Source organism: Accipiter gentilis, chromosome 9 (assembly GCF_929443795.1).
Source record: "Accipiter gentilis chromosome 9, bAccGen1.1, whole genome shotgun sequence".
NCBI lineage: Eukaryota > Metazoa > Chordata > Aves > Accipitriformes > Accipitridae > Astur > Astur gentilis.
The window spans coordinates 33975464-33987945 of NC_064888.1; the positions used below are offsets into that span (position 1 = coordinate 33975464).

A 12482-nucleotide genomic window follows, 5' to 3' on the forward strand; every position below is an offset into this window, starting at 1 on the left:
CCTTCAGATTTTGCTGTCACTCTGCACACCTCTACAAACAAGGTGATAGCTGAAGACCAAAAATAAGAGGTTGAAGTAAACTAAGGGATGGAGCAGAAGCTGAGGGTATACTTTTAAATCCTTAGAGGCTTTGCCTTCTGACTTAAGTGGGGACATCAGTAGGTTGCAGACCTTGATTTGTAGGTACCAAGATGAGTATCCTCTTGCAACTATTTTTCTTGTCCACAGAGAGCAATTACAGTCTCATTAAGCTCCGTCTTTGTTCCTATCTCCTTCCCGATAAATCTCAGCCCTCCTCTCAATGTTGCGCTCTCCTGTGTTACTACTGGTTTATCTCTGGTTAAAATTTGCCTAGATTCCCGCTCCCAGAAGAGTTGCCAACTAAATACTGGAGAAACTCCTGAGTTTCAAAGTTGATGTCCAGGTGTGTACTTCCATGGGATTCTGCAGTGCTGCCCAAGGGAGAGACTAACAGCAAAACTAGGATCAGGAATATTTCTGCTTGCATGGCGTGTTGAGATCCGGGAAAAAGTGGAGATGTGCTCCCATGGTTAGGCGAGTTTTTGGAGGCCCATGGCATCAAGCTGACTCCAGGAGCCCTGCTCCTGCTTGTTCCAGTTCCTGGGAGCTAATAAGCACCAGCTGCAGGAAACCTGAGCTGGAAAGTGTTGTGCAGCTTTCCCTCTGTTTAAAATCTGGCTTTTTTTTTTTTCTTTTTAATTGCGTTTATGTATTTATATGCTGTGGGCCATCACTCGTAGGGCATTCCAGCAGTGAAAACAATAGCGTGACAAGGGAGCAGCTCCAGGTTGGACATCAGTGCAGGAAACACCTGCGAGCTCTGTGCCATCCCTTCCATCGTGGCCGTGCCGCTGCGAGCCCGGCCCCGGCGTGCGGGGTGGCTGCTGGCTGTGAGTAAGAGTTTCCACCAAACTCCTCTAGTCTTGGATGTCCTGGTTTCAGCTAAAAAGGATAGAGTTAATTGTCTTCCTAGTCGTAAGTGAGCAGCTGCGTGGTGCTTAGTTGCTAGCAGGGGTTGAACCACGGCGCTGCTTTTGACCAACTCTGCTGTGAAATCTTGGGAAAGATGTTTGTTTGCCCTGCCGGTGCCCAGGAAGGCAGCTGCTTTGGGTGATATTGGTGCCGGGGTGGGTAGACATGCAGAGCTGCTCTTGGTGGGTCCCTGTTTTTCAGGACCTTCTGGTTGCAGATGGGAGGTGTGGACGTGATGCTCATAGGAGTAGAGGGCAGGGTGTTTGGTTGGTTGGTTGTTGGGGGTTTTTTGTTGAGTTTTTTTTCCCCTTCTACAGAAAAAAATCTGGGCTGTTCAAATCATTTGCCTTTTCCCTTGTGCTGACAATTTAACAGCCTTTTTAAAAGCTTTGGTTTCTCTCAAGTACGCTCGCCCCATACGTGTTTTAATTTTTGTGCGGAGGCCTGGAGCTTAACAATTATTTTGCTTAAGCTCTCTGAGACTTGCCATAAAACTTTTTTTTTTCTTCTTTTTTTTTTTAAAAAAAACAACACACACACATGCTAATGATCCCCATCAGATCATATTGTTAAACAGGGAATAAAATACTTACGCCAAGATGACATTATTTAAAAAAATGTTAAAAGCAGGCCAGCAGAGCCCATTTCAACAGTTTTGCTCTGAAATAATTTGCACAGATTTGTTAGAGTTAATTTGTTGAAAAGTTCAATGTTTGTACAGGCAAGTCCTAATTTCCACACTGAGACACAGAAGCAGGAGAGGAGTGAGCATGTGTCCAGCGTTTGCAGGAGCAGGATGGTGGGAACTTGCCTCCCTCCTACCCTTCCCCCCCGGTGCAGGAATGTAAAAGCAGTGTCAGAAGGCTGGGAAAGTCGGCTTCAGATTTTTGTGGACTCCTTGCAAATCAGAGGAACCGTCTGGCTCAAATCTGCATTTAGGGCCAAGAGAAGAGGATTTCCTGCTATTTAGTTGCTTGAGGAAGGAAAGGATTTACCTCTCCGCTGTAACGGGACTTAATTTTTCTCCTTTTTAATAAGAATATCGCAACGTAGGGCAGCAGCAGTAAACCTGCGAAAGCAATCATGCCTCTCCCCTCTCTCCTTTCTTCCTCCCCACGCCGTGATGCGACTCCCCCCCGCCCCAAGCATCCTCCCCTCCCAGCCCTGCGATGCCTTGGTGTCCCCCTCCATCGCGAAGGAGAGGGTTGCGGAGGGGGCGGCTGCTGCGACATCGCTCCCTCGGACGGCTGCCTCGCTCGGCCCACCATCTGGATCCAGTTAGCTCTCTCGGCAGTAGGGCTGAGTCTCATTTCCTCCAACCAGTAATGTTATATAGGCAGTGATCCTGTTCTGCCCTAACATAATTGAAAATTATGTGTATTGTAGACTCGCAGCGCTGAAATGTAGACTCGTAAAAATCTGTGGCTCAGGTAGCCTGTGGAGATTGAATTTGGCACACAATGAAGCTTTTATGTAAAGTAAGAATTATAAGCCACCACATCAATATTGTGTTACAGGCATGACAATTCTTGGATGAGGAGGCCTTGAGTCAGGCTCGTCACCTTAAACAATGCTAATATTTCATACTTTATCAACGGGCTGGCGTTTTGAAGCCAGCACATTGGACTTTTTTTTTTCTTTTGCAAACATCCCGCCATTGAAGCTGTGGGTTCGTTAGCTTGACGCAAGCGTTGGCTGTGGGCTCTGGCCCTCTCTGTTTATCTGACGGACAGAACATCTTGCCCTTGGCAGGGCCGGGATGCTGCTCTGGATCCCGGCCACTTGGTACAGCTCGTGGAAGTTGCTTTATTCACCCTTGCGCGTTACTGCTTTCTGTGGGGACTGTTTGTTTAATTTGTCCCCCCACTGGTGTATTACCCACTGGTGAAAATGGAAGCTGTCTCTGTGTGGGTGGTTGTGTGCGAAACTGAGCCCTCTGGGTTTGGACCGTTCCTGCTGGGCTCCACGTGCGCATCCAAGAGGAGAAGCAGCTCTGGCTGCGTTTTAGCCTTCGCGCTGTAAGACTTCTTAGATGCTCTTTGGCAAGGGTGAGTAAGAGAAGGACTTTACTGAGAGTCTAAACGAAGGGTTTTAAAAGCAGAAAAGCAAAGCAGCAGTAAGATCTTCTGAAACTTTCATCTTGCACTTAGGTTGGTCAGCCTGGTGTGGGAGCACCTGCGCTGAAAGTGCAGGCTCTCGTGAGATCAAGGTGGAGACGGAGCAACCGTACATTCTTGCTCTGTTTCTTCTAAGGGAATTTATTGCTAGTAAAAACCAGCAGAACTGAGAGTCCTGAAGGCTGTCTAATCCCTGCAATAATTAATGACTGGACGGGGTCTGATGTGAGCTTGCTCATGCTGCTGTGTCAGTGCCTCAGTCTGCCCTTGGAGCAGTCTCAGAGAAGCCCACGTGTTTCTTGGCCGGTGTTTTAGGACAGCTGCTGACCTGAGCTCCTTCATGGGTTGTCATGGTTGTAGGAATATTCCGGGGTTGCTCGTGACCGTGGAGTGGTCATGGAAAAATGAGGGCAGTTGGTTTATTTTGGTGGGTAATGGCTTAGTGGCCATTTCCTGAAGCTTCACTGGTTGAGCTGGCAGGTCCTTGTAAGTGCTTTAGCTGTGGTAGCAGTAGCTTCTCACTTGCCAAAATGGTTGTGGAGTTTGAAACAGAGTCGTGTACCGTGAGGTACACATCCTGAGAAGACGTTTACCTTGGAAGAAGGGAAAAGTACTTCAGTAGCTGGCTGGAAAACCCGAGGAAGCCAGTAGTAGCTGAGACCCATCAGGACCCTTTCTGCAAATTCATATGCCCCTTTGTGTGGTGGTGTTACAATCACTTTCTAAGACAACTGATGGACTTCTAAAAATGTAGCAGTTGACTTGTTTAATAGTGCCATCTGCAAATCTGAGGTGTATCAGATTTCTCAAGTTAAGAAGCTCTTGGCCAGCTTAGGTTTTGAGTCCATTTTCTGTGCACTTGGGTTGCATTTTTAAGCACTTTTGTGAAACCACAAAGGGTTAGAAAGCTACTTTAACATCATCTCAACTTTAACATCTGTGTTGTGGTCACCTATATTGAAGATCAGGGATTTGATACAAGTGATCAAATATCTGGAGGCTTACAATCAAGTCGTAAGAGTTAGAAATGACACTTACGGTAGACTAGTCCTGGTGTGTTTGGGTTTTATTTCTTGTTTTTAAGAAGTGCTGAAACATTCTGGTCCACATTGCACAAATCCCAAATGTGAAGATGAATAAAAACAAGACTTCTTGGAACTTGAGGAACTTGTATGGGGCACAAATCCAGAGTATGGCTTTGTTTATTTGCATTCCAGTAGCTCAGAAATCTCAGGCCCTCCAAGCGATGGGAATTGGTAATGCATCCTCCTGCTGACTCCTGCTTTTGGTCACCTCGGTGCCCAGGGTCTTGCAGCAAACAGGCCTTGCATGCTAACAAATGTTTTGCATACGTGAGCAAATGTGATAGTGATGTGCTGAAAGCATGGAACCAGATCTCCTTCCTTCCTTCATGGAGATTTAGATACAGCTTCCGTTGTTCGCCTGGAGTGGTGGGGGTTGTTTGTGTGTGGTTCTCTTTCAAGATTACTCTTACTAAAAAAAAAAAAAAAAAAAGAAGAAAAAAGGAATGGGTAAACATAACTATTTCTCTAGATATTTTCTAGGAATACATCTGTTAGGTCAAAGAGAGTCTAGTGCTAAATAGGATCTTCTGCAGTGGCCTGATCTATGCGTACAGCTGCTTTTCTTAGTTCTGGGAGGGGGCTGAAGGTATGTGGCAGTACGCATTTCTTCCAGCATGACACAGGGCTTTTAGAGATCGCTTATTGACCAGTATGCCTAATTGGCACAGTGCAGCACCATGCAGAGAGAAAAGCTTGGGCTGAAATTATATTTAGATGTACTGTGCAGAAGTCTGTTTGGGCTAACTGATTTCTCTGTGGGGCTGCTCTTGGTCAGAATCGAGCACTTCTGATGCAGCAATCTGGGTACCAGCTTGAGACTTCACCTGTTTGGTGGAAGCCTTGAGCTCCGCTGTGCGATCTGGCTGGGGTGCAATGGCTTGTCCAGTGAGTTTAGCGAGAGGACGTGCATGCCCGAGAGCAGAAGTTTTTGTCGATATTTGATGCTGGTTAAATCCGTGGGAATGTTCTGCTCCTTCTTGAAGCGTAGTTAAGCTTTTTTTTGCTTTTGAATCAACACCCCCTTATGCTGCAGACTGTGTATTCAGCCTATCTGCTGATGACAGTGACATAAAGGAGTTGTGGCTATCCCTGAGCGCCTGGCCCGCACAGCTGGGCCTGAGTGCACCAGGCTGTACTCTGTCTTGGACATCATCAACGGGAGAGCTTATTAAGTTTGGCCTTGTAATTGAATAAGTTACACTGTGCAAGTCCCTTAAGGGCTGTCCGACAGAAGATGAGCAAGAAGAAAATAATCCATGGTGACTTCCAGAAATGGTGAAAAGTAGAGAAAATAGGTGTCAAGACCCAGCAGTGTTGGTTCTTTTTGGGGTAGACCTCTGCCTTTAGGGCTTGTACAGTGCTGGGAAGCTGGAGGAGTTGGCGCGGTGCATTTGTTGAAGGAAGGCTGACAGATGACCCATTAAATAATGAGATCATATTCTTAACCCACAATACGTGTTTTCCCTCTCCTGAGACTGATAATGCACCTTCTTCCCCTGCCTTGTCCCATCCTCTCCATGGTTTTGGTATTTTGTTTCTGCGTGGGTTTTATTCTTCTAGATTTGCTATGATTAGTAAAATCAATGTAATACTGTCTTTGCAATAGGATTTATTTTCTTATTCCTGAACTGTAATGTGGTGGTATGAAATTGTTAGTGTTCTGCACAGATTTTGTCTCCACAAACATGCAGTCGTCTTAATTTTTGTTTCAGTTCCTTGCATAAGTTTTATCTTTTTACCCATGTTACCTAAGATTTGTTATTTTTTTTGCCTTTCTTTTCTGAACTCATTTTTCTTTCCCCATTTTTGTTTCCTTCATCCAGTATCTGCAGATGAAATGGCCACTGCTTGATGTTCAGGCAGGGAGCCTTCAGAGTAGACAAGCCCTCAAGGATGCTAGGTCTCCATCTCCAGCACACATTGTTGTAAGTAAACGCAGAAAGATGTTCTTCCTTTGTTTAAAAAAAAAAAAAAAAAAAAAAAAAAGGCATTTGACATTAATAGCATTGGTTGTCATCAGTTTTCTTTTACACAAACCAAAAGAGAAATACTTAAAACCAAACAAAAACCCTAACGAGCCCATGGTAAAAGGAGGGACTACATTTGCTGTTGCTGGGCTGTTTATGAAATTATCATTCATGTGCCTCGTAGGAGAGCAGAGAGTTGAAAATGCTCTAAATTTACACGCTGCAGAATTACTTAGTGGCAGTGAAGTCCAATCAGGCTGGTTTACACATCTGACAATGTTGAACTGAAGAGGATGAAGAGACACTTCTGGAAAGCATTAAAAAAAGTAAAACCCAAGCCGTTTCTATGGCCTTTATTAAAAAAATATTTTCTTATTGCAAAATCTTGAATGAAAGTTTGAGAGTTGGTCAGCATTTTACCTGGGTGAAGGCTCAGCAGAGGCAAGGTCAACAGAGCACGTGTCCCTTTGTGTTGTGATGACTTCTCATTTAGTCTAAAAAGTGTTATCAAATGTTTACTACTTACCTGCAAAATATAAAACTCTCTTTACAATGAATAGCATTGCTAAAAATAGCTTTATTTATGAACTTCTCACTTAAATTTTCAGTTCTCAGTTAAATTTTCTTGCTTCTGTTGTAAAAACAATGTTGAATTTGAAATGTTCAATACAAATTTGCATGAGAGGGGTTTGGGGTTTTCTTTTACTTTCTGAAATAGCTTCCATAGAGGTCTAAAAGGAAAGTGTTTGTTTATATGGTGTTATGCAAGAGGGGCGGTATGCATTGGCCCTTCCTCACCCATAGCCAGTGTTAGTGCCATCTGTTGTTAAGGAGCATCTCAGCTCTGAGCATTCTTCTGGGAAATTTACCTCTGGAGAAGATGGCACGTAGTGGATTAGAATATTTCTTCTGAAACACTTTATCATCAAGTTTTACATGTTTGGGTGTTTTTTGGGTTTGTTTGTTTTTGTTCTTTTTTTTTTAGACTTTTTTATAACCATTGGATGATACCGTGATTCCCAGGAAAAGAAACATTGATTATTCTTTATCTTTTTTCTATACAGTCTAAAGTTGACGTAGCTGGTAGATCATCCAAAGCACATGTTTGTTTTGTTAGAAATCTCAAATCGTACTAAATGTTTCTGAGGAGCTGCTTCTTCCATTGTCATCTCTTTAACATGAGAAGTGTCAGCCCTTTGCTATGAGTGTCTTAGTTCTTTATTTAGAAAGAAAAAAGGTTTTCTATCTCTTTAAGAGTCCACAGCTTCTAAACCATCCCTCAGTGTGGCAGAGAGCGATGGGAACAAGACCTGTATTTGCCTAGTTGATATCTAGCGCTGGTTGCTTCACTTTTTCAGAGTGACTTTGCTTTTCCTTCCCATCCACTTGGGTCGTCACTAGAGGAAGAGATCAGAGAAAGGGTGTTTGGCTGGTTAGTTAGAAATCTACAGCCATCAAAACCTGCCATCACCTTATTCTTAGGAAGAGATTAACCGAAGTAACTTCCTCATTTTACTTCTTTTTTTACTGCTGTTCTGGAGGACTGGCACAGGGGACGGGAGCGTTCCTGGGGCTCTGGGGCTGGCACGGTGGAGTGGTGTTAGCCTTGTAGGAGGCGATGGTGAGGGAGCAGGAGGTTTCTCCTGGCTGGTTGCAGCCTGGAAGGGCAGGCTGAGTTTGGTAGGTAGCTTTGCTGGGGACCACCTGCGCTTTCCAGTGCTGAGCATCCACTGTCCCTGAAGCCTCCTGCCACGCAGGGGCGTGGGTGCTTGCCTTTAAAAGTCAAAGAAGCTCATTGTGCCAGGTGGCTGGCTGGGGTCCCGGCTCTCCCATTCCTCTCCAGCCCTTCCACCTGGGTGTGGGTGAGGTGGAGATAAGTGGACAACACAAATGCACAAAAAAAAAAAAAAGGTTCAAAATTCACAATCATTTTGGAAAATAAAGAGAAACCTGTTTCCAGGGAGTCTGAGGTTGATCTGCCTTGTATTTTGACCATTTATGGGGTTCTTATGGGTCTCTTTAAAAGCTGTTTCACTCTGCTATTCAATAAAAAGCATATTTACCATAGCAACCACTTAGGCCGTGAGGAACATATACTACCTCCGAGATGGAGGCCACCTTCCAAAAGAGACACAGCTGGCATTTGTAATGTGATCTTTTGTGCTACTTACAATGTTGGAGGGAGAGGAGGCGGAGGAGGGAGTGAGGGGGGGAGCAGTGGGGTTTTGGCGGGGGGAGGTTCTGCAAGGTTTAATGTTTATTTTTAGCAGCAAACTGTTTTGCCTTGTTCTGTTAAAATAAATAAATAAGGGGCAGCTTTTTCCACCCTTTTTCCTGGCATCCGCCCCAGGCCACATTAATTCTGCAGAGTAAAAATGGTCTTATTTTTTGGTAAATAAAGTTAGAGCGGGTAATGGCATTCAGGAGAGATGAAGTGGCTGCAGATGCCAGTTGGCCTGGGATGTGTCAGCCTTCTCTGGTGTCCCTGTTTGTCGCTGCTCTGCCTGCACACAGCACCTGGGACCTGGCCGCTCTTGCATGAGGCTCTACACCCATTTCTGCGTACGTGAAAATGCAATTAATCTTTTATGGAACAATGAGGGGTATTTCACGGGCACGCTGATGTTTCTGTGTGAGCGTAATGTGTAACGTATAGGGATAGAAACTGGTTCTCCACCCACGTTGTTGTGTCTTGTCTACCCGCCAAGTGTACCCATGCCAGTTTTTCATCTTGAAATCAGTTGTGCTGCCCTGAAGATCTATAGGAAAATGCTAACACCTGCAAATCATTTCTTATCTTTCCTCTATCTCTGAAATGAGGATTTGAAGCTAATCTTTATAGCTGGATTACAAAGAGAGGAAAGGAGAGTGTGGGGGGTTCCTTTTCTTCTTTTTCTTTCCTTTTTCCTTTTCTTTCTTTTTTCTTTTTCTTTTTTTTCTTTCTTTTTCCTTTTTTTTCTTAATGCTCTTGCTCCTCAGTGCTTGGCTCTGATTACCATGAGCTCCGTGTCAGGGCTGCAGCCTTTACACCCAGCCCCGATGAAACTCCACTTGGCTTCAGCGCGGGTTTTTAGCTTAATGACTCAGGGCTGCAGAACATGGCCGTCTGTAATGTCTTAAGTAAAGTCTGTACTATTTGTCAGCTGTCCTCCTTTCAGATTTGTTTAAGGACATTAAGTTAAGACTACAAAAATTGAAGCAAAAGACCAGCATGAATAATTTGGCTGGATTGCCCCCAGTGCCGAGGGCTGGGTTAATACTGCTTTTCATGGTGCTTGAGAGAGTCTCCAAGGCCCATAATGAGAAACAGAATATTAAACTGAAATTATGTTCAGCATGTCTTGAGGAAGGTACAGCATGAGGCTCCATTTAAGACCAATGCATTTATTTGCATTTAGGTGCTTCACTCGTCTTGTAAGAGTCTCGCATCTTGCTCTGGCACAGTCATGCTGCTTATCTGTGTCCAAAGGTGAAAGAAAACTGGGGGAAAAATTGTTTTAATAATATGCTATTAAGCTTGCTAGGTCAAAATTTTGAATTCAGCCTGCGGATAGTACTATTATGAGGCTGGGATTTTTTTTTAAGGGTTTTTATTGTTATTTGCTCTCTTTTTTCTGACCTTTGATTTCATTGAAGGTATTAAGACTCTGTAAAACAGTTTTAGCAGGAAGTTTTTGGGTGTGAAGCAGACCCTAGCTGGGTGCCTTGTATGTTCCTCTAAGCAGGTAGGGTGCTAGTTGTGCTGAAATCCCATGTTCAATGTGCACCTGATCACCATCCTGGTGATAAGGATGAGATCTGGGTGCCCTAGAAGTGGGATTCTCACATGAAAATTTTCTGTTGCGGTGTGGACGGGCAAGTGTAAATGAGCATGGTATGTCTGTGCAAGGATTTCCAAAATGTACTCGCTACAGAAAGCAAGCTCCTTTAAAACCGTTTTTATCTAGGCATGCTGTTGTACAACCTTAAGGAGAAAAAGTGCTGTTCTTCCCTGTTCTCTGCAAAGTAAATACTCTGACTCAGCCATACCCTGGTTTAGGCAGGAGTATGGGTGAAAGACTGGTCCCAGGATCCTGCCTCCTGCTGTCTTGGCTATACAAAGACTTGCTTTTAGCTTCCTTTGTGCCAGGGAAAAACGTTCAGAACCCAAAATGGTGGTGGTTTGGTACGGTATATTTCTTACAAAACAGTTAAAAGTCTAAAAAAATTCCTGCATTTTCTTCTGTAGGGAGGCCTTTTGAAGTAAATGTAAATGTTACCTTGGGGGAGGACTTCTAGTACTATTTGGCCTGGGTTTTCTAATATGTAATGAACACAGCCATAAAGTAGACTGAAGCCCCAAGAACAAAGAATCACTGTGCAGTAGTGTATCTAATTTTTTTCCTTTTATTTTTTTTTTTTTTTTCTTAAGGAGGTAAAAGTGTGTTTTCAAAACATAACATGACAAGCAAAACTGAAGGCAAAACCATCTGAAATGTACTGTCTGTTCTCATCCCCTTCCATGTACGTGGACAGTGGGTGTCTGGGACTACTGGGTGGCTTGAAGGGATCAGGAATTGTTTCCCAGAGCGGTTAGAGTTGAAGCTGTGCAGTCTGCCCTGCCCGGTCCCTAATTTCTTTGTCTTGTGTGGTTTGCACTTAGGCACTTTGAAAGAAGAAACAAATACAAAGTAATCATGAAGTTTCTCTTAGATTTTAAAACTCACCTACAGTGTCCCTTCAAACAGGCCAGAAGTGGGGTGCATCCAGACGTGTGCGGTCCTGTATGTATGGAGCCATCTGGAAGCGTAATCTTGCAACTTCCACTCACAGTGCCCCAAGAGGGCTTTTAAACCTCTTGCTTTGTTTGTCTTTAATAGTTTGTAGTAGAGAGGCTGTTCTTCCTCTGCAATAACCTCTTGAGATGGTTCTTGGATTTCAGGCTGCGTGAGCCCATGATGGGACTCGCTCTTCCCTGGAGATCTGCGGGGCAATCCTCTGAGTACGCAGACTGTGTGGAGAGTTGCAGGAACATGGTGGTGTTGGGGGGGGAAGGAATTGGGCTTCGTTCATGTCAGTGCCTGGTATTGAGAGGGGCACATGCATGGGGAGGAGGAGAGGGCTGTGCGTCTGAGCTGTGCCGGTATCCTAAGCAGTCCCTGATGGCAGGTAGGTCACGCCTGAGTGCATGGACTCAACATACAGATCCCTGAGCCTCACGCTGCAGAAATAGCTGTGCAGACTTAATTGGAAAGCTCCTTTAGTGACTCTCTCCTTTTTAAATGCTCTATACTTTATTTGGCTAATTGCTCTGGCAGTTGCAAAGTAAACAAAATGTTTCATTAATACATGCCCAAAAGTGTGCAAACATCTTGTCCTGAATTTTCAGAGCTGTATGGAATTAAGCCACAGAACAAATTAAACTTGCTGAGAATTTTGTGGCTACATCTTTCACCACTAATTCCTTTTGATTTTTTTTGTTGGGAAGGGTTGTGTTTAAAAAAAATCTGTGTTCAAACCTGAATGTTTAGGGCTAAGTATAGAATTCACCTACCAGCAGCCCAACAAAATTATTTTGGATGGATTCCTATAAAACACACACATTATATTCAGTACCCACTAAATATGAATGGGAAACCTAGTGCTTGGTTTGTGTAGAGCACAGGAGAAATGTGGACTCCTTAAAAGTAATTCACATGGTAATTTGATATGTTTGCAAAATAGTTCAGACTTCAGGGAACTGCTTCATGCCGTTGTGTTTACTCTGTGGCACAATGTCTGTCTTCTACAGACCTTATTTAGGTACTGGAGGTAACCCCTCTGCTTTAACGCTGAGACTGGGGAAATGTGCAGGCTTGTACCTCTTACTGTGAAGTGAGCAGGAATTTAATGCTTCTGCAAACATCAGTCAGCACTAAAGCACCTTCAGAAGACACCTTGGGGCTGGATTGGCAGCTGGGATGAATTGTCACGCTTGGTTGTAGTCAGGAGATCTGTGAGTAGCTCCAAGAACTCTGAAGTATTTGGATGTTGGGATATTTCAGCTGTGAATAAATGCTGTAAAATGTATAGTACTGCCAACCCCAATTGTTCTAGGATCATGAGTCAGGCCTCAAAAGATCATGAGGATTGGGGCGGGGGGGGGGGGGGGGCGGGGTGGGTTGTGTTGTTTTTGTTTGTTTTCTGTTTCTTAAATAATACATTTTGTATTCTCTTTATTTGTTCTCTGGTTCCTGAGCCTGCAGGGTATTCTCTGCTCATTCTCAAACTTCTCTCTACAGCAGTTCAGGAGCTTGCTGTGTGCTGTAAGCGGAGGCTGAGGTTCTTCCCTAAACACTTGA

The 12482-nt window shown here is 44.1% G+C and overlaps 1 protein-coding gene across 17 annotated transcripts in view; it reads left to right on the forward strand.

Annotated features, from left to right (window-relative positions):
- The window catches only part of TCF7L2 (transcription factor 7 like 2), a 180468-nt gene that overhangs the window by 58460 nt on the left and 109526 nt on the right, over positions 1 to 12482 (forward strand). For 14 of the 17 annotated variants that reach the window (XM_049811128.1, XM_049811131.1, XM_049811142.1 and 11 more), the window contains exon 4: positions 6019 to 6120. The exons of the other annotated variants lie outside the window; for them this stretch is intronic. In XM_049811128.1, the coding sequence (XP_049667085.1) occupies positions 6019 to 6120 (102 nt within the window). The remainder of the gene's footprint in view (positions 1 to 6018; positions 6121 to 12482) is intronic. 17 annotated transcript variants of the gene reach the window in all.